The sequence below is a fragment of the Nicotiana tabacum genome, chromosome 12, assembly GCF_000715075.1.
Source record: "Nicotiana tabacum cultivar K326 chromosome 12, ASM71507v2, whole genome shotgun sequence".
Taxonomy (NCBI): Eukaryota; Viridiplantae; Streptophyta; class Magnoliopsida; order Solanales; family Solanaceae; genus Nicotiana; species Nicotiana tabacum.
Window position 1 is genome coordinate 63,129,561 of NC_134091.1, and position 21,623 is coordinate 63,151,183.

A 21,623-nucleotide genomic window follows, 5' to 3' on the forward strand; every position below is an offset into this window, starting at 1 on the left:
TGAATGCTAATGACAATTCCGTAGCTGTGCTATTTTCTCTCCGGCTACGAGAATCGAAAAATTATTCTGCATGGAGCCGAGCAATGCAAATTGCGATCCTAGGTCTGAACAAGCTAGGGTTCATCGACGGCACATACAAAAAGGAAAATAATAGTAGAAATCTCGCAGATCTCTGGAGCGATGAACGCAGTTGTGTGATCATAGATAATGAATTGTGTTTTACCAGAATTGCTCAGTGTAATCGTCTACTCTTTAAATGCCATTGCAGTCAGAAATGATCTGAAGGAACGATTTGATAAAGTCGATTGTTCAAGAATCTTTCAAATTCACAAGGAAATTTCAACGATAAATCAAGGTACCACTTCAATCTCTTTATATTTTTCGAAGTTGCAATTACTCTGGGGCAGAGTTTGATAGTTTGGCACCGGCATCGGGATGTAACTTAGCCAAATTGCGTGAGGCAGTTGCCTTTATGGAATGCCTGTAGCTCTTATAGTTTCTTATTGGACTGAACGAGTCATATGAACAAGATCGTAGTCAGATCTTAATGATGGTCCAATTTCTATGAACAAAGCCTATTCAATATCGATGGAGCGTGAGAGTTAAAGATCTATGTCTAGCCACTAAGATTTGACCGGAGGACGCGATCCAACTATTTGATGACTACTAGAGATGGAATTCCGTTTAGAAAAAGAGATTACAACCTACAATATGACTTTTACAAAATGAAGGAACACACTAGATAGAAATAGTTGGTTATCCGACAGATTTTAAGTCTTAGAAGAAGGGATGATTTAACTATGCTAATTCAACTTCAGTGAATGATGCTTAGTTACAACAACAAGGTAACAGAACTACAGTTCAACCTAATGATATGGCCAGCTCTTCATCATATTTTGGTTTAGCATCTGTGGTTACTCAAGAACGGTTCAATCAGGTATGAGGATTCTTGTATTTTTGAGATTTAGACATTGGATCTTCTTAGAGGCAGACTATCCCTTTGGGTGCAGACTATGAAATGTATTAAGGGTTAGAAGCTGATTGTATGTATTCTAGATAGGTCAATGTAGACCTTTGGGAGGCTATTTACCTATTTCTGAATGGTTTGAATTGGTTTGAGGGCCTATGCTATACCTAATGTGAATGTAAATTCTACACTGGATTGGATTGCTTACTCAGTGTATCTTTTGTTATGGGTGCATCATCGGGTAGAATGGATCTTACTCATTCTATCTATTTTACGTGTTACTCTCTTATGTTATAATGGATTGTGAGATAGCTTGATTATTCACACGCATGTTTTGGTCCTATTTAGGTCGTGTGGCGATGTGTGAGCGAGGTGGCGATGTGTGAGCGAGGTGGCGATGTGTGAGTGAGATGGCTCTTAAAATGTTGATTTGCTTATTGTACCTCAGTCGTGCTTATCTTTTCCATAGCATATTATGATATTCAGCTCCCCATGATCATGTTTATGAACTTTACGTGATTGTTGTTGATACACATGTGTTTGATGAGTGTGAGAATTGTGGATTATGGGTATTTTCATATGAATTGATATGTTTAGATCAGGTTGCGACGTAACAATGTTAGGTTGGATCGAGTTGCACGTTGCAATGGTATGATGTTGGATCGAGTTGAACACCGCAACTGAGTTATGTTTGGATACGATTCCTTATGCTTATTCTATGTATTTTGTTTGTCTCTTGTAGGATGGATTCATACCATTGTGCTTTTGTGGTAGTATATATTAGACTTGTTGGATAGTTCTCTTATTTGGTTCTCTTTTTATTGGTCACAATCAAGATGTTGCTTGTTTGGTGTACGGATTGTATTGTATGAGACTCTAGATGGCATTTTATGTGGTATATCAGTCGAGTAGCTTATACTGGGTGAGACAAGGTTATTGGACCTGGAATTAGTGCAATTAAATTCAGATAAGGTGTATTTGGAAGAAGAATATTATTAGTCAGCTCAGAATTTGGCAATGATTTTTGTCAGACGAGAGAACTCCATGACTTGTTGATTTGATGGGTGGTTATAAGTTTCAACAATTTTCTTTTATCATTAACAGTGTTGTGAAGTTTTGGAATAAGATTTTATTTGATATGAGGTATATTACCGATAATGGAATTGGTAATGAGCAACTATTGTAGTAAAAAAATATTGCTATGAATATATGAGCTATGAAGTACATCGTGTGATTATACTTGGGAGTATACATGTGGTTTAATATAGTTTGTTGATATTAATACGGTGAATATATACAAGAGTCGGATCTTAGAGAAAATTCCAGATATTAAAATTTGGTTCCAAGGCTTATAGGCTAAGGTTGAAGGAAGAATCTTCAGTCTGGGTTGTGTTAATAAAGTTATATGGTTTGAGGTTGTGTGAGATCACCCATGGGTATTTGTATGATGAGTTTATCTAGTGATTTGACGGCTTTGGAATGACTCTTGGTACGTTCGAGGACGAAACTATATTTTAATGGGGGAGAATGTAATGACCCGACAGATCGTTTTGAGTTTAGGCATTATGTTCTATGATTTGAGATCGTGAGTAGTTTCATACAATATATTATGATTCATGTGTATGGTTGGCTTTATTCTTTCGAGAGGTTCGAAATTGATTTGGAAGAGTAATTTTTATTATGGAAGCTTTAAGTTGAAAGAGTTGACCAATATTTGATCGGAATAGGGATTTGATAGTTTCAATAGGTTCGTATGGTAATTTTGGACTTGGGCGTATGTTTGGATTTGAATTTGGATGTTCCTAAAAGGTTTTGGCTCTATTTGTCAAAAATTGGCAACTTGAAGAATTGGAGAGCTTATAGGTTTGATAGGAAGTTGACTTCGTCATTATCGGACTTCTATTATGGTTTTGAGGCCTTGGATAGGTTCATTTAGTTGATTGGAACTTGTATGAAAAGTTTGGTTATGATCTGGAATATTTAAGTATTATTCAAACGCATTCGGCGAAGTTAAAAAGTTTGAAAGTTAAGGAATGGATTTTGATCTTCGATTCTTGGTCTTGATGTTATTTTTGGTATTTTGGATATTCGGATAAGTTTGAATTAGGTATATGGACTTGTTAGGATGATTACACGGGATTCCGAGGAGCTCGGGTGAGTTTTAGATCATTTATGAGGTAAGTGGATTTGCTGGTTCCTGTAGTCAGTGGTATGAATTTCGATCGTGGAGTGTAGTCACGCGATTACGGAGAAGAAATAGAGGCAGCGGGATTTTTGTTCTACGCGATCGTGGAAGAAAGGTCGCGATCATAGAGAGTAGCTGGGTGTGCAATGTGGTCGTGGTGTGAGCTATGCGATCACGTAGTAAAGAGAAGGCTGGGCAGGTTGGCTTTTGCGGTCGCATTCGAGGTTTTGCAATCGCATAGTAGACTGGTCAAAGGACCTTTGCGATCGTGCGTTGAAGGTCGCGTTCGCATAGTAGAGTACTTGAGGTTTTGCATCGCGATCGCACGGGTTGTGGCCGCGATCGCGAAGAAGGAATTTGTTGTCGGGGATATTTTATGTTCAGTTATTCGTGCTCAGATTTTACTATGTTGAGTTTTGGAGATCGGGAAAAGGCAACTTTGGAGATGGATTTCGCCCATATTTTGAGGGTAAGTAATTTTTACTTGATTTTGATTATATATCATGATTTTCCATGGAATTTACACCTAAAATAAGAAATTTTAAAGAATAATTTGAGTTTTTTGTTTACAACTTAATAGAGTGTATTTTGGGGGTTTGAGGGTCGATTTGGACTCGGTTTTGGAATCTAATAATATACTTGGGCTCGACAGGTTGTGGGTCATCAAAATTTGGTATTACTTTTGAATTTTAGGTATGCATACCCAGATTAACTTTTGTTGACTTTTTGGAAATTCTTCAAAGGTCAAAGCATTATTAATTTGGATTGCTTCCTATAGTATTGGTTGACTTTCTTAGATGATGTTTGGTTAGATTTGAACTAGTTGGAGGTGATTTCTAAAGAAAGAGCAAGTTTGGACCATTAGACTAGCCCGGAGGAGGTAAGTGTCATGTTAAACTTTGGTTTGAGAGAATTTTTCCTTATAAATAATATTGTTTGCTATATGCGGGGATGATGTATATATGAGGTGACGAGCGTATATGCATGTACCATAATTATTCATGCTCGGTGTGGATTTTAGACTATTTTATGCCTTATTTTGTTATGTGTTCTACTTGTTCTATATTTTACTCTATTGAATGACTAAGTGAGCACAATAAACCATGCTAGAGATATAGGTTAATAATCCTTGATTTGGGTATGATGAGATATTCTTAAGATTTTTGATGTACTTGATTTAGACGTAGTCACATTTATTATTATGAACACACGTCCGCATATGTTATTTTTGTGATATGCCTTAAACTGTTGTATGATTACTTGAACTTTCTTACTCACGTTGAAGACTATGATTGAGATTTTGATGTCTATTTCTCAAGTAGAGACTAAGTCAAAAAGGCATGAATCAATGTTTGCAACCATTAATTCTAGAATTGAAGCATAAATTAAGCTAAATAATCAACACTCAATCATAAACAAGCATTAAATTAAGTATCCATAAGGTTTACACACTAGGGTTGGGTCACAACTCTAGTAAAAATCTAACTACTCATAGTGGAAATTGAATAAGATAAAGAAGAAATGCTAATTAAACTCATAATCTAAGATAAAAATGATAAAATATAATGTTTAAACACTAAAATAGTCACAAACTTCCTAAAATGGCAAAATGTAATGGCTACAGCAGCTCAAACTTCGAAACTTGACCTAAAAATATGAAAATCGTCTATTTATAGTGGCCTAAAATTCGCTGATAAAAATGCCCCCCGGGAGGTTCTGCGGCCACATAATTCGATGTGTGGTCCGCAGATTTCTTCAGTTGCAAGATCTCGAATTCTGCAGCTACATAATTCTGGATTGCGGTTGCGAGGCATCTTCTGCGACCGCAAAATTCTTGTGTGGTCCACACTTCATCAAGGCTTCAGGACTTAGTCTTTTGCACACTCTCTGAACTTTGAATTATTTGTCAGTGCAGACCTTGTTCTGCGGCCGCACATTGGCCAAATTCCTACTAGGCTCTTTCACTTGATCTGCGGCCGCAGATGGAATTCTGTGGTCCGCACTTTCTCCTACGGATCGCACTTCTTTAGTTTTGCGCCCTTTCTTGCCTTGTAATTTGGAACACTTCTTTTTGAGTCAGAATTCATCATGGGAGACCAAACTTCCAACATTCCTGTAATTTGCACACTTTTATTAGTTTCGGGAATATAAATCAATACTTTCGGACTAAAACAAAAGCAAAAAGGTGCTAATAAGTAGTCAAAATCTCCACTTCTTATTGGATGATCTCTATTGTTATATATGATATTGAGTTGCAAAGATTAAGTAAAGTGAGTATCTTTTGACTTAAAAACCTCATCACTACTTCACATAGGTTAGTCAAGATACTTACTGAGTACATGGGGTCAGTTGTACTCATACTATACTTCTGCACCATGCGTTCAAATTTTGGAGCTGAGCTGTTGTGGATGGCGAAGGCTAGTATTGAGGATGTACCAGTGTTCTAGTTGCAAGCTACCACTTTGTTCACGAAAGTTTAGGCTTCATATTTCTCTTTATGTAAATTTCAAAAATATGATATAAGTTTTCTTCATACCAGAGTTATACTCTTATTCTTAGTCGTTCATGATTTGTACGAGCAGCCCTTGGGATAGTTGTATTGTTTTTTGCATTCTTTTATTTATTTATTTGATGATTTTCAGTTTGAATTGTGGGTTAGGTGCCATCACAACTTGGTAGAATTTTGGATCGTAGCAATACTACATATCTAGTAGATGATACAACCTGCTCTCATAGTTAGATTATAGATACTGGAGGAACTAACCACATGACCTCAATATACAGACACAATAAGTGTGATGAAAACTAATAGCAAAATAATGAATCTGTCAAATGGAACTAAGGCCTTAGTTTCTCATATTGGTGATTGCAGATAGGAGAAGAGCAAGAAGTTAAGAATGCACTATATATCCCAGACTTCAAATACAATTTGCTTTTAGTATCCAAACTAATAAGGAAACTGAAATGTGCGGTTGTATTTTTTCTTGGTTTTTGTGTGTCTCAGGACCTCTACACTGGGAAAGTAAAGGGCTGGTAGGGAGGCTGATGAACTCTATCTACTGACTCATGTAAATTCTAGTAGAGGACAAACTAATAAAGTCACACATTCATTGGTTGCTAGATTGGATCAAGTTATTTTGCAGCTTTGGCATAGGAGAATGAGACATCCTTAATCAAGAGTTATGAGATAGTTATTACACATTAGTGAAGAAGCATGTAGAAATATAATAAATAATTATGATTTTTGCCCCTTGGCAAAGCAAGCAAGGATTGCCCTTTTCCAATTAGTAATACTAGAGCAGAAAATATCTTTGATTTACTTCATATGGATGTATGAGGACCATATAAAATGGTTACTTATGATGGAATAAATACTTCCTAATAATAGTTGATGATCACTCAAGAATGACTTGGACATATTTATTGAAATTAAAGTTTGATTTGATTGTGATAATTAGAAATTTTGTGTTAATGGCATAAAATCAATTTAAAAGTAAGGTTAAGGTGTTAAGAACTGATAATGGAACGGAATTCATCAATTCTAAGTGTGATGCTCTCTTTAGTAGTCTTAGCATCATACATCAAAGATATTGTCCATACAGACCATAACATAATGGGGTAGTGGAGAGGAAGCACATATATATTTTGAAAGTAACCAGAGCAGTGAGGTTCCAGGGACATATTCCTCTTAGATTTTGGGGTAAATGTGTATTATTGGCAGTTTATTTGATTAACAGAATGCCAACTCTAGTTCTTGTAGGAAAATCTTCCTTTGAGATATTTCACAAAAGAAGTCCCTTAATGAAATATACAAAGGTCCCAAGATGTCTTTGTTATGTTACTCTATCAGTTATTGGAGATACGTTTCAAGACACGGACTTACCATGTGTCATGATTGGGTATTCGGCAGTTCAAAAGGGTTATCTGTTTTTTGATTTAACTAACAAGACCTTTTTTGTTAGCAGGAATGTCACCTTTAGGGAAGATGTATTTCCCTTAAAAAAAAATACACGTCCTGACAAGAGTTCATTGTTTGCACCTAGTCTATCATAATGGACACATGATCGAGATATCCTCAGACCTACTGATTCACAAAATTTAGAACCAAATGGTGCAGAAGGAACTATAGTTTTTCAGAATGTTGAGCCAGATGATATAGCTGGAAATATCCAACCAACAAGAGGAGGTAGAAGATATGCAATATGAGGAACTTGTAGCTGATGATGAAGCTCTACACATGGAACATGCAGCTGGTAATAAAGTTGCTACCATGGAACCTGCAGCCGAAGCTGAAGTTGTACGCATGCATCCAAATCATAATAATCATGTACATGTTGTTCCTTTGAGAAAATCTACCGGGGACAAAGCTCCACTATTTTGGATGAATGATTTTATGACAACCCATGCATCCAACCCTTGTGTCTATTCCTTAGGAAAGTATCTGAACTATAAAGGATTATCCATAAAATATCAAGATCACTTAGCAGCATATTCAGCAATTATCGAGTCCACTTTCTTCAGTAAGGCATCCAAAAATCAAAATTGGATTGATGCAACGAAGGCAGAATTGACAGGACTTGAAGAAAATCAGACTTGGTCCATAGTGCCTTTACCACCTGGAAAGAAGGCAATATGTTGTAAGTTATTGTACAAAGAAAATTATAAGGCATATGGTGAAGCAGAAAGATACACGGCAAGGCTATTAGCTAAAGGATATAATCAAAAGTAGGGACTTGAATACCAAGAACCTTTCACCAGTTATGAAAATGGTCACAATAAGGGTGGTTCTCTCTCTATTGCTACAGTTCAGGGGTGGCTCACACATCAAATGGATGTACACAATGCCTTCTTTTAAGGAGATCTCTATGATGAGGTTCATATGAAAATTTCTCAAAGCTTTCACAGCAAGGGGAGTCAAGCCTACTATACAAGCTTGTCAAGCCCCTTTATAGATTGAAACTATCATCTACACAATGGAATGTCAAGCTAGTAGATGCATTGGTAAAATCTAGCTTTGTATAAAGTCAACTAGAACATTCCTTGTTAATCAGAAAGGTAGGACAGAAAATATTAGTGGTTTTTGTTTATGCTGATGACATACTCATTACATGGAATGATAATGATCTGCTGATGGAGAGAAAGAGTACTCTACAGCAAGCCTTCAAGATAAAGGACCTGGGAGAGCTAAAGTTTTTCTTGGGGGTAGAGTTTGCAAGATCCAAAAAAGAAACACTTATGAACATGAGGAAGTACTCTCTACAGGTTATATTAGAATCTGGCCTATAAGAGCAAAACTAGCATGGACTCCTCTAGAGTACAATTTAAAGCTAACAAGCAAATAATATGATGATCATATTGGTAAGGAAGATAGAAAAGCAGTATATCTCACAATGACATAAACATATATAAGTTTTATTGTACAAACCTTGAGTCAATTCCTACAACAACCAAAATAATCTCATATGGAAGCAACACTGAGAATAGTAAGATATATTTTTTTTAAAAAAGAACCAGGAATGGGAGTCCTATTATTAAGCAAGCAAGTAGCAGAACTACATGCTTATTGTGATGCATATTGGGCTTCATGCCCAAATACCAGGAGGTTTGTGACAGGCTATCTAGTGAAGTTTGGAGACTCTTTAATCTCTTGGAAATCAAAGAAGCAGCCAACACCTTCCAAGAGTTCAGCAGAAGCTGAATACAGAAGTATGGCTTCTATAGTATCAAAAGTTATTTGGTTGATCAGATTATATACAGAGCCGGGAGTCCATTTAAAGTTGCCAGTGACTCCAATGTATGACAGCAAGGCATCAATTCATATTGCTGAGAATTCAGTTTATCATGAGAGAATAAAGCACATAGAAATCAATTGTCACTTTATTAGGGAGAAGATTCAGAATGGGAATGTGGAACCAAGACATGTGCAGTCAAAACAATAACAAGCAGATATGTTGACAAAAGGACTTGGAAGACCACATCATGAATACTTAGTCTCCAAGATGGGGTTGCTCAATATCTGTGCACCCTTCATCTTGAGGGAGATTAATAAGATTAGTGATGTTATACCAAGGTAGTGAAGTGTAATTAAATTAAGTCAGTAGATATATTTGTAATACTTAGAAGTTAGTAACTAACATACACTCGTATTAGGAGTTAGTTGTTTGTTAGAGTTAGATGTATATAACAGATTAGAGATAGAGGCTCGGCATATGTGATTCATTTTTTTCTCCTTCAGAAAAGAAGAAGCTTTGAGCTCGAATTGTTTCTCTCTTGAATTTCATCTTCCTATACAAGTTTTATCACTTATATTGCATCTTGGGACATTCTGGAGGCCTAAAGTCTAGGGACAGAGGGACGTTGCCCCTGTTAGATAGTAGATGGCCAAGCGTACTACTCGTGTATTGGGCGCACTGGAATTTGGCCTCAAGGTTGCGTTGAGACGCATAGAGATAACGCTTTAGGCTTCTGAGCACGAGGAAGGATGAACATGTTGGGCAATGGCTAAGCGTGCGTCACATTGGTTATGTTGTCCATGACCATGCTTCGAATTGAATTTCAAACTACCAGCGAATGACTTGATGTTTAGACTTTAGAAAAAAAGGAAAAAAATTCTATTTCTCGAAACTACGAGAAATTTATTTTTTAAGATAAACCTAAAGGGAGAAAATGATAAAATAGGGAAGCGAAGCACTTAATTTGCTAATTGAGTTTTGTAAACGTGGATACTGGATACTGTTGGTATATACTATTAACCATGTGGTTTAGACATAGTATTGTATTTTTTATTCTTTATAAAATAATTATTTATTTAATTTATTCAATTCAATGAAGTACCTTTTTAAATAGATCATTTGTTACATGTTTGTCCTTTAGTTATGTAGTAGACAATTTAGTGTATGGAGTCTTAGCTCATGCATAGAAGATTAAATTGTCGGTTCTCATAATTAATAAACTATGTTTACAATCGAAGATATTATTGGGCAAAATATCTTGATGATTATACCACAAGATTATAGTATAATTTGTCTTGATTATGGGAGTGGTTTTACTCCGACTTCTTGTGCTAGTATACTTAGAGTATATTGAACGGACCAAGTAGAGAAAAGATATTTTGTACTGAATATAAATAAAATATTTTCTCTAATTCATTGAATGAGCTTATACTCCTAATCTTGATATAATTATTATGATCAATGTGATTTGTTTATTGTTTTGATTTATCAAAAGGTACAACTCTATTCAGAGTTAGTGTATGCCTAATAGATTGGACAATAACGAATAGCATTTGTGAAATAATAATTAGTTGATAGAATCCATAACTCAGTTATGAGTTTGATGATACCCCTTTATGTAAGCTTATAAGTTTTCATGTGAAAACCCGGTCGGTAGATTTTGTATCCGTCACATGAAATAGTTTAAGCGGAATTATAAAGGATTTAATTAGTTGATTAAGTTAAATTGTCAGTGATTTAATTTAATTAACTGATATTTGGGATCTTAACATGGGGAGTTAAAATAAGTGTTAGTGAATTTTCGAAATTCATATTGAGGAGTTCAATTGCAGTTTTTTAGTGGAATAAACTGCAATTAATTATAATGAGAATTGATTCATGCAAAATTTTAGATTAATATTATAATTAGTAGCCTCTTATTATTTCTGTGGTGCCTGCTATGCTTAGTAAAAACCTGGACTGACTTGGGTAAAAAGTGACTTAAGAGAAAAGTCATCTGGTAGAGTTAGAGTAGGATTCTAGTTGCACAAGAAGAATCCTACACGTTTTTGGAGCCCTAATTTTGGCTGAAAAACGTGTCTACTTAAGGAAGATATTTTTCACCCAATAACTCACCTTTTAGAGTTGTATTGTTCTTGTCCACTCAAAGCATATTCGTCCAAGGTCTTACTAGGACCATAGCAGAAGACTGCAGCCCTGTATTCTTGCTGTGTGGAGAACCTGTGCAACGATTTCAAGAGGTTAGTGCTTCTAATCTAGCAATTATATCGTTGTCTAGTTTACATATATTTGATGCCTGGATTGTTTGCTTGCTTCCGATGCACTTGTTCTAATAATTAGTATTAGACGTCGTCTTACACCTACCTAGATAATGTAATACATCATGAATATAGTAATATTAAAACGTGTTGTTTAATGATACATGTTTGGTATGATTATTCTATGTCAAAAATGTGACTGGTTTTATTAGTATTTTAATTCTGAAATTATGAATTAATATACATATGCATAAACAGAGGTATTATATTTAATGACAATCTGTTTTTATTACGTTTTTGTTAATCACAGTGTTATTTTTAATAAAAACGTGACTGTTTTCCTTGTACTATTAATTCTGTAATTAAGGATTAATATATACATAAACAATGGTGTTATATTAACAATCTGTTTTATTTGTGTTTTTGTCCATAATCACAATGTTATTTTAATAAAAACGTGGCTGTTTTGAATGCTATTAGTTCTGAAATTATGGTTTGAACGGGTGAAAAATATTCTGTTTTTTACAATTTTGTTCGAAAACAGATTTTTATATAACACTGTAATAATAATATTATTTTGAGTTCTGAAGTCATGAATTAATATACATAAGTATATTATGTGATTTGAACGAGTCAAAAATAATCAAAACCCTAAAAAAATGCCAAAAATAGAATTTTACAAATAGGTCATGAATTTGAAATTCTGAAATTTTGTCGAACTCCGATTGACCTCAAATTTGGTAGGTTCATCGGAAACGACCCAGAGCAATACACATGAGCTTTGCTCGTGATGTACGTCATTTTTGGACACTCGGGGTCGTTTAGATGGGGTTTTGGCCATTTTTCTATTTTCTGAAAAAATAATTAATTAAACTTTTTTTAAGAAAACAGTGATGGTAGGGTTCATTTCCCATGATTTCCAATCATTTTTTACAGTAATATAATGAATTTATATGTTGACATAGGTCTTCTTCCATATCGGATAAGTTCATTATAGCTGATTACTGTAGTTTTACCTCTAATTATTTGATTACTTGTATTAACTCTCCAACTGAGTTACATGTTGATTCAATAAAAACTAGAGTTTATAAAAGTGATATTTACCTATCTTAAATTAATAGTTTACTCTCCATCTGAGTTGGTCCTGTTTTGATTTATGGGGTAAATATCTTACATAACTCATATATTTTGCATGAATAGTTAAGTTTTCCTAACGAATCTAACTATTCAATTAGCATGGTTATATGTGTAATGTGTTGTTTTGAATTTAATTATTCTAAATACATTACTAATGATCTATTTAATGTGAATATCTCTCAGATTAACCATGTCTTCATTCAACCCACTTACCTCAATTTTGAACAAAAATAAGTTAGAATGACCGAATTATGTTGACTGGAAAAGGAACCGATATTGTCCTAACTGTTGAAGGTTATAAATTTATAATCACTGAGGAGTGCCCAGAAAAACCTGATGAAAATGCTACTAATGATCAGGTTAAAGCCTATGACAAATGGGTCAAGGATGATGAGATGGCGCGATGTTACATTCTTGCCTCTATGGCGAATGTTTTGCAACATCAGCATCAGTCTATGGGGTCTGCTTATGACATGCTCGAAAGTCTCAAAGAGATGTTCGGTGAGCAAAATCGTGCAGCTAAGCAGACAACCATGAAAGCCCTTTTGAACACCAAGATGGCTGAAGGATCATCGGTCAGGGACCATATTCTGAAGATGATGGGTCTTCTGAATGAATTGGAGGTCCTTGGAGCTGTGATTGATAAGGAATCTCAAGTTGAGATGGTCCTGCAGACTCTGCCTGACAGTTTTCAACAATTTCGCTTGAACTATAATATGAACAAAATGGATTTATCACTGGCAAAATTGTTGAATGAGCTGCAAGCGGAAGAATCTATCATCAAACAGTAAGCTCCAGTTGTGGCACTGAATGTTGAGAAAGCTTCGGTTTCTAAGTCTAAAGGCGGTAAGAAAAAGAAGAAGTCTCAAAAGGTTTTGGAACCTGGAGGTGCGGCTGGTGTGAAAAATCCCAAAGGAAAGTGCTATCATTGCAAGCAACCTAGGCATCACAAAAGCAATGCCCTGCCTATTTGGCAAAGTTGAATAAGCAAGGTAATTCAAATTTAAATGTCGTTGAAACTTGTTTAGCGGCTGTCTCTATCATGTTTTGGTGTGTAGATTCAGGAGCCACTAATCATATCTGTACTATTTTGCAGGGGTTTCAGGAAAAGCGACGGCTAAGTGAGAATGAAGTTTGCATTTTTCAAGCCAATGGCGAGCCAACACCAGCTTTAACATTAGGCGATATTAGAGTTTCATTTAGTAGTGATAGAGTTTTAGTTTTGAAAGATGTTCTCTATGTGCCTTCTATTAGAAGGAATTTGATTTCGGTTTCAAAAATAATGGATGTTGGTTATAATATTTATTTTGCTAATAACTCTGTTGTTATTAAGTTTAATAAACGTTTTATCTACACTGCTGCTAGAGTACATGACCTTTTTATTCTTGATATATCTCCTCATGTGCTACAACAACTAAAAGAATTAAATAATATTAATCTACCACATAAAAGAAAACGTATTTCTGAATTGAGCCAAACTTATTTATGGCACTTACGTCTAGGTCATATAAATTTAAATAGGATTTCGAGATTGGTCTTTGATGGACCTTTGAGTTCATTGAAAGTGGAAGCACTACTAACATGCGAATCTTGTTTAGAAGGTAAAATGACCAAGAGATATTTTCTCTCAAAAGGAAATAGAGCCAGCGATAAGTTAGAATTAATTCACTCTGATTTGTGTGGCCCTATGAATATACAAGCAAGAGGTGGTTTTGAGTATTTTATGACTTTCACAGATGATTACTCAAAATATGGATATATTTATCTGTTGCTCCGTAAGTCTGAATGCTTTGAGAAATTCAAAGAATTTAAGATGGAAACGGAGAAACGACATGATAAATATATCAAAACATTGCGATATGATCGTGGTGGTGAATACCTTTCTGCGAAATTCATTAAATACTTATCAGATTATGGAATTACATCTCAATTATCTGCTCCAGGAACACCACAATAAAATAGTGTGGCAGAAAGAAGAAATAGAACCCTTATGAAAATAATTAGATCAATGTTAAGTTATTCCGATTTGCCTTCTTCCTTTTGGGGATATGCTTTAGAAACAGCAAATTACATTCTAAATTTGGTTCCTTCAAAGTCAGTACCTTTAACTCCAGCAGAATTGTGGACTGGGCGCAAGCCAAGTTTACGGCACATTCGGGTTTAGGGTTGTCCAGCACATGTGCTGAAAGGGAAAGCGAATAAATTAGAACCAAGGACAGAAGTATGCATTTTTATTGGATATCCAAAGGGAACTAAAGACGATTTATTTTATTGTCCCAAAGAAAAGAAGGTAATTGTTACGACAAATGCCAGATTTTTAGAAGAGGACTATTTAATGATCCATATTCCTAGAAGTAAACTAGTTTTACAGGAATTAAGTAATGGAGTAACTAATGACTCATCTCTGGAACGTATCCCGGAAGCCAGTATTGACATACGACTAAATTATCGTAGTGGGAGACATCTCATTACCCCAAAGTAGTAGGAGTAATATTGAGCAACCTCAGATTGTTGAGCAACCTGAAGTTGTTCTGCAGCCTGAAGTTGTTCTGCAGCCTGCACTCCAAGAAGAAGTTAATGATATCCCAACACCGCCAAGGTGTGGAGGATAACATTGAGGCTTCAGTTCCGAAAAATGATGTTGTGATTCAACAACAAAATCAGACTGCACCTGTAGTGACTAGTCGTAGTGGGAGAATTATTAAAAAACCTCTCCGGTTTGCGCTCTTGGGAGAATCTTTGTTACACCCCATATTTTCGTACGTAAAAATATGTCATGAGTAAATTGATGAAAGCTCGGAAATGAGATATTACATCCCGTATTTTCGTACATAAAAGCTTCGTCATAAGTTAATCGACGTAGACTCGGGGATGAGATTATTTTTGAGGTTATAAGCATTTATGCTACTTATAACACGCGATAAGTAAAGTGTTGTGAAGGTTAAAGGGTGAACGAATCAAAGATAATGAGTTTCATTGAAGATTGTCGATTTGGAAAAAGAATATGGTCCGAGCTATAATACCCGGTATTTATGGATTAGTGTCATACAAGGTACTACATGACCATGATAGTAAGATGTATAAGGTATGTTAAAAGTGAGTAGTATTTTAAGTAATTTAAGGTAATTCTTAATTATGTGGGTAATTGGTTAATTATTAGATAGTGGGAGATTATTAAATTAATCATAAGATTAGTGGTTAATTAATGGTGATTTTGAATAAAGTTTGGACTACAAAAACGTGGCAGCCCATTAATCTAAACATTGTGACTCTTATATAATACTTGAAATGTGGCAAAAATTTAGTAAGATTATGTGACATTAGTCATCAAAGTGGGGCCAACTCAATTTGACAAAGCAATAACCTCCCTTCAATCATAAAATAAAGTGCATATGTTTGGGAGGCAGCAAATCTTTACTTTAATAAGAATTCAACCAAAATCCCTTCAATTCCTTATCCACACAACAATCAGAAATGAGAAGTTAGCAATTCTTATAAGATTTCAACAAATTTCATTCTCAAACCACTTCAATCAGATTCTAAACATTACATTGACAACGTGATTTATTCAACCAAAATCCAACGAAGTTTCTTAGCACAATTAGCAACGCAAAAATTTTGGGGTTCTGAAGGAGTACGATGCAACCTTTTCCAAAAACATCATACGGATTTTTCCATACTCCAGGTATGTTAAGGCTATCTTTTCTTTCTTTTTGGCATGATCCATACGATACAAACGAAACGAGTAAATGCATAATTTTTATAAATGACTCTATTCATAGAAGTATTAGGGGTGTCTATGTTATTGATTCCCCATGTGAATTATTATTATATCTTCTGTTCATGGGTCTCAGAAAAATATGTATTTGATAAAGTTTATTCGAAAGATATATTGATTTTATGACAATCCAAGAAATTTTATGAACGTAATTCTTATGCATTTCATGCATTTATACATGTACATTGACCCATGACCAGATGACGTTATATACGCGTATATTATATGTATATGGGATATGGAAAAAGGTTATGTCGTTATATACGCACCACCACCTGATCAGCAGGTATACGTTGATGATTTGCCCACAGTGGCCGAAATGATATGATGGGATGCCCTCAGAGGCTTGATGATGTTATGAACGCATATACCAATGCATGGTATGATATTTATACGCATATGCATGGCATTATAAAAATAAAATAATTCACAGAGCTATGCAGACGTATATGTCGAGTCTTTTACTCCATGTTTCTCTCATGTCTATTATTTACTGATTTTCATTCCTTACATACTCGGTACATTATTTGTACTGGTGTCCCTTTTTTCTGGGGATGTTGCGTTTCATGCCTGCAGGTCTCGATAGGAAGGTCGAGAGTCCTCCAAGTAGGCAATCAGCTCAGCGGAAGATGTTGGTGCACTCTATTTATTCCTGAGTTGCTTATGTGGTCAGTATGATTAGGACATGTACTGATTAGTATGGCAAGGCCTTGTCCCGATCATTATGACATTTATGTACTCTTAGAGGCTTGTAGACGTATGTCGTGTACGTGAAAGATTATACGTCCTTGTCGGCCTATGTTTTGAGTTTATAAATGATGATGTTGGCCTATTAGGCTCGTATATCACGTATATATGATGATGTAATAAGAAAGATACGTTACGTTGGTACTCGTTTGAGTAAGGTACCGGGTTCCCGTCGCAGCCCATCGGCTTGGGTCGTGACAATCTTATGATAGAATCCATGAAGATCCTAATACAGAACCTCTTAATTACGACGAAGCACTACACGATACAGATGCTGATAAATGGGTTATGAAATCTGAAATTGAGTCCATGTACTCCAATCAAGTCTGGGATCTTGTGTAACTACCTACTGGAGTCAAACCCATTGGTTGTAGATGGATCTATAAGAAAAAAAGAGGAGTGTATGGAAAAGTGCAAACTTTTAAAACTAGGCTTGTTGCAAAAAGGTTTACTCAAAAAGAAGGGATCGATTATGAGGAAACTTTTTTGCCAGTAGCCATGCTTAAATCCATTAGGATTCTCTTATCCATTGCTGCTCATTATGATTATGAGATTTAGAAAATGGATGTCAAGATGACTTTTCTTAATGGAAGTCTTGATGAGTGTATCTATATGGCACAGCCAATTGGTTTCATAAAAAGTGACAATGAGCACATGTTGTGTAAATTAAAAAAATCCATTTATGGATTAAAACAAGCTTCTAGATCATGGAATATTTGTTTTGACACATCGATTAAAACCTTCAGTTTTGATCAATGTGAAAATGAGTCTTGTGTCTATAAGAAGTGGGATGGTGATAAAGTTACATTTTTGGTTTTGTACGTGGATGATATTTTGCTCTTAGAAAATAATGTGAGCATATTGAATGCAGTAAAGGAATGGTTGTCCTCGCATTTTGATATGAAAGACTTGGGACAAGCGGCCCATATACTTGGGATCAAGCTTATGCGAGATCGCAAGCGAAGGATATTAGGCTTATCCCAAGTACTTTATATTGATACTACTATCACTAGGTTTAGCATGCAAGATTCCAAGAAAGGTTTTCTCCCTTTAGACATGGAATCTCTCTGTCGAAAGATCAGTCCCCAAAAACGACTGATGAGATAGAAAAGATGAAGGCGGTCCCTTATGCTTCTGCTGTAGGGAGTCTCATGTATGCTATGCTATGTACTAGACCGGATATCTGCTTTGTTGTTAGCATGGTTAGTAGATTTCAGTCTAACCCTGGACGAGAACACTGGACTGCCGTTAAACATATAATCAAGTACTTGAAAAGGATTAGGGATTATATGTTGGTTTATCACTCAGGTGATCTTGCACCCATTGGCTATACTGATTCAGATTTCCAGTCAGATAGAGATTCTAGAAAATCTACCTCAAGATATGTTTTTACCCTAGGAGGTGGAGCCATAAGTTGGAGGAGTATCAAGCAATCATGTGCTGCTGATTCCACCATGGAAGCCGAATATATGGCTGCATCTGAGGCAGCTAAAGAGGTTGTTTGGCTCGGAAACTTTCTAAAAGAGCATAATGTAGTTCTTTCGATTCAAGCACCGATTGTACTTTATTGTGACAATAGTCGTGCAGTTACAAACTCGAAGGAACCAAGAAGCCATAAAAGGAGTAAGCATATTGAGCGTAAATATCACTTAATTCGGGACATAACTTAGAGAGGTGATGCAAGAGTGTTGAAGATTGCGTCAGAGGACAATTTGGCAGACCCGTTTACAAAGAGCTTACCACAGAAGATTTTTGACAAGCATGTAGAAGGAATGGGTATTAGAGTAGTAGACGCATGGTTATGAGTTTAAGTGGGAGATTGTTGGGATATACTATTAACCATGCGGTTTGGACATAGTATTGTATTTTTTATTCTTTATAGAACAATTATTTATTTAATTTATTCAATTCAATGAAGTACCTTTTTAAATAGATCATTTGTTATATGTGTGTCCTTTAGTTATGTAGTAGACAATTTAGTGTATTGAGTCTTAGCTCATGCACAGAAGATTAAATTGTCGGTTCTCATAATTAATAAACTATGTTCACAATCTAAGATATTATTGGGAAAAATATCTTGATGATTGTACCACAAGATTATAGTATAATTTGTCTTGATTATGGGAGTGATTTTACTCTGACTTCTTGTGCTAGTATACTTAGTGTATATTGAATGGACTAAGTAGAGAAAAGATGTTTTAAACTGAATATATATAAAATATTTTCTCTAAATTCATTGAATAAGCGTATACTCCTAATCTTGATATAATTATTATGATCAATGTGATTTGTTTATTATTTTGATTTATCAAAAAGTACAACTCTATTCAGAGTTAGTGTATGCCTAATAGATTGGACAATAACGAATAGCATTTGTAAAATAATAATTAATTGATAGAATCCATGACTCGGTTATAAGTTTGATGATACCCCTTTATGTAAGCTTATAAGTTTTCATGTGAAAAACCGGCCGGTGAATTTTGTATCCGTCACATGAAATAGTTTAAGCGGAATTATAAAGAATTTAATTAGTTGATTAAGTTAAATTGTCAGTGATTTAATTTAATTAACTGGTATTTGGGATCTTAACATGGGGAGTTAAAATAAGTGTTAGTGAATTTTTGAAATTCATATTGAGGAGTTCAATTACAGTTTTTTAGTGGAATAAACTGTAATTAATTATAGTGGGAATTAATTCATGCAAAATTTTGGATTAATACTATAATTAGTAGCCTCTTATTATTTTTGTGGTCTCTACTATGCCTAGTAAAAACCTGGACTGACTTGGGTAAAAAGTGACTTGGGAAAAAAGTCATCCGGTAGAGTTAGAGTAGTATTCTACTTGCACAAGCAAAATCCTACACGTTTTTGGAGCCCTAATTTTGGCTGAAAAAACGTGTCTACTTAAGGAAGATATTTTTTACCCAATAACTCACCTTTTAGAGTTGTATTGTTTTTGCCCACGCAAAGCAAATTCGTCCAAGGTCTTACTAGGACCATAGCAGAAGACTGCAGTCCTGGATTCTTGATGTGTGAAGAATCTGTGCAACGATTTGAAGAGATTAGTGCTTCTAATCTAATAATTATATCATTGTCTAATTTACATGTATTTGATGCATGGATTGTTTGATTGCTTACGCCGCGCATATTTTAACAGATACTAAACTGTAACCTTATATTCACATGCTTTAACCAATCCCACAAAAAACACTTGGGATGATGAGATTATGCTCAAAAGTGATGATAATGATGGTGATTAAAGATTGGAATTGTGTTTGCGAATTGGGTAATTACCTTTCCATATTGGACAACCCACTTGTTCTTAGAGAGGGGGTTCAAGTAGGACCCAAACAACTCAAAGAAACAAGGACAAAGGTCCATTCATTGCTGCCTTTCTGTGATTCATGATGCACCACCATTTCCAAAGCTTATTCTGGTATTAATTATTACAATTACTTAAGAAGAAAAAGAAAGATAAGTGATAATAAAACTACAGAAAAAAGTTAAATTGAAAGCAATCGCACCAAATGGTCTTCTCATATTTAAATTTCAATGTTTTACTCAAAATAGTAATAAAAAAATTTAACAGTAATATTACTTTAATAGGGAGCGCTAAAATATTCCATGAGTTTTTTACTGCACGAATGCAAGTTAGATGAGTTAGTGGACTACAAACATTAAATGGTTAAACAAAAATAAAAAGAGTCAAGTCACTTCAAAAAATACCCAAATCTAAACTAATCACTTGGAATTTTCATTTTAAGTATTCTATGTGAAAATTATGATCTTCTGATTAAGTAACAAGTAGTAGTATTTTGTGGTTCTGCGTAATCTTTTAGAGACCTACTAGATCAAGAGTTACTACATAAAGAAGGTACAAAAACTGTCTTCCAACATATCTAAATATTGTAATATAATGCCAAAAAAATTAAAGCTGCTAAATAATATTAATTGGCAGAAAAAAAAATATTAAAACGAGCAATTGTTATGTATTTCTATTATGGGGTAGATGAAGTATTTCTTTGGTGGGCAAGCTTATTGAGTAAGATTGATTAATTGAGAATTTTAAGAAAATGGGTTATAGCCAAATCGGATCCCAATGATAGGAAGGAACGGCAGAATTAGAAAAGTGCCATCCATTATGAAATCATGTCAACGTTCAAAGAGGATCATAGCAATATAATATTCTTTCATGAAAAACAAAATATTATTTCTTTTCATTTATTTACGACAACCAAGTATAATTTCACTAGTGGGGTATGAGAATGTTAGTTTGTACGCAGACCTTACCCCTACCCTGGGGTAGAGAAGCTGTTTCCGATAGACCTTAGGCTCCCTCCCTCCAATAACTCCTCATCTTGCTATTGGGATGACTCGAACTCACAACCTCTTAGTTGGAAGTTGAGGGTGTTCACCGCTCATTTAATTTGTCTTTGAGTAAAAACAGGTGTACATGAAGACAATTATTGCTAAGAATTAGGCATATTTCCCCCTACGCTTTAACGACCCACCAAATTCATTTTCTCTTCATATTTCATAATGAGAATTGCTACTCAATATATCTAAAAAGGATGGGTTAATTCTTCTTAATTATTTACAGGATTAAAAGGAATTAGATTTGTTCAAAGATTTTTCTAATATTTTGTCCAATTACATATTTGGAAGAAGAATTAAAACTTATAGCGTTAACATTTAATTGTCAGATTCTAGAAATTTCTCAGAAAAGCAATCTTCTTTGATCCTGTAATCACCAAAATGTAATTGAACAAACCGTTTGAATTGTAAAAAATAAAGACAATAATAGTGAAAACTTGGAATA

General features: G+C 34.9%; 2 protein-coding genes across 2 annotated transcripts; both read left to right on the top strand.

Moving 5' to 3' along the window:
* The first annotated feature begins 12,530 nt into the window (after window positions 1–12,530).
* Window positions 12,531–13,070, top strand: LOC142167429 (uncharacterized). Its single transcript, XM_075227589.1, has one exon. The coding sequence runs from the start codon at window positions 12,531–12,533 to the stop codon at window positions 13,068–13,070; it is 540 nt and encodes a 179-aa protein (XP_075083690.1).
* Window positions 13,071–17,916: 4,846 nt separating this feature from the next.
* On the top strand, window positions 17,917–18,609 carry LOC142167192 (secreted RxLR effector protein 161-like). Its single transcript, XM_075227351.1, has 2 exons — window positions 17,917–18,363; window positions 18,475–18,609. The coding sequence occupies exons 1-2, from the start codon at window positions 17,917–17,919 to the stop codon at window positions 18,607–18,609; spliced, it is 582 nt and encodes a 193-aa protein (XP_075083452.1).
* The last annotated feature ends 3,014 nt before the right edge of the window (window positions 18,610–21,623 follow it).

Excerpts from the sequence above, each read along its gene's own strand:
- LOC142167192 (XM_075227351.1), top strand. The coding sequence starts at position 17,917 with ATGAAGGCGGTCCCTTATGCTTCTGCTGTAGGGAGTCTCATGTATGCT. Across the intron at positions 18,364-18,474 it reads TTTCGATTCAAGCACCGATT|AGAGGTGATGCAAGAGTGTT; the intron begins GTACTTTATTGT and ends GACATAACTTAG.
- LOC142167429 (XM_075227589.1), top strand. The coding sequence starts at position 12,531 with ATGTTGACTGGAAAAGGAACCGATATTGTCCTAACTGTTGAAGGTTAT.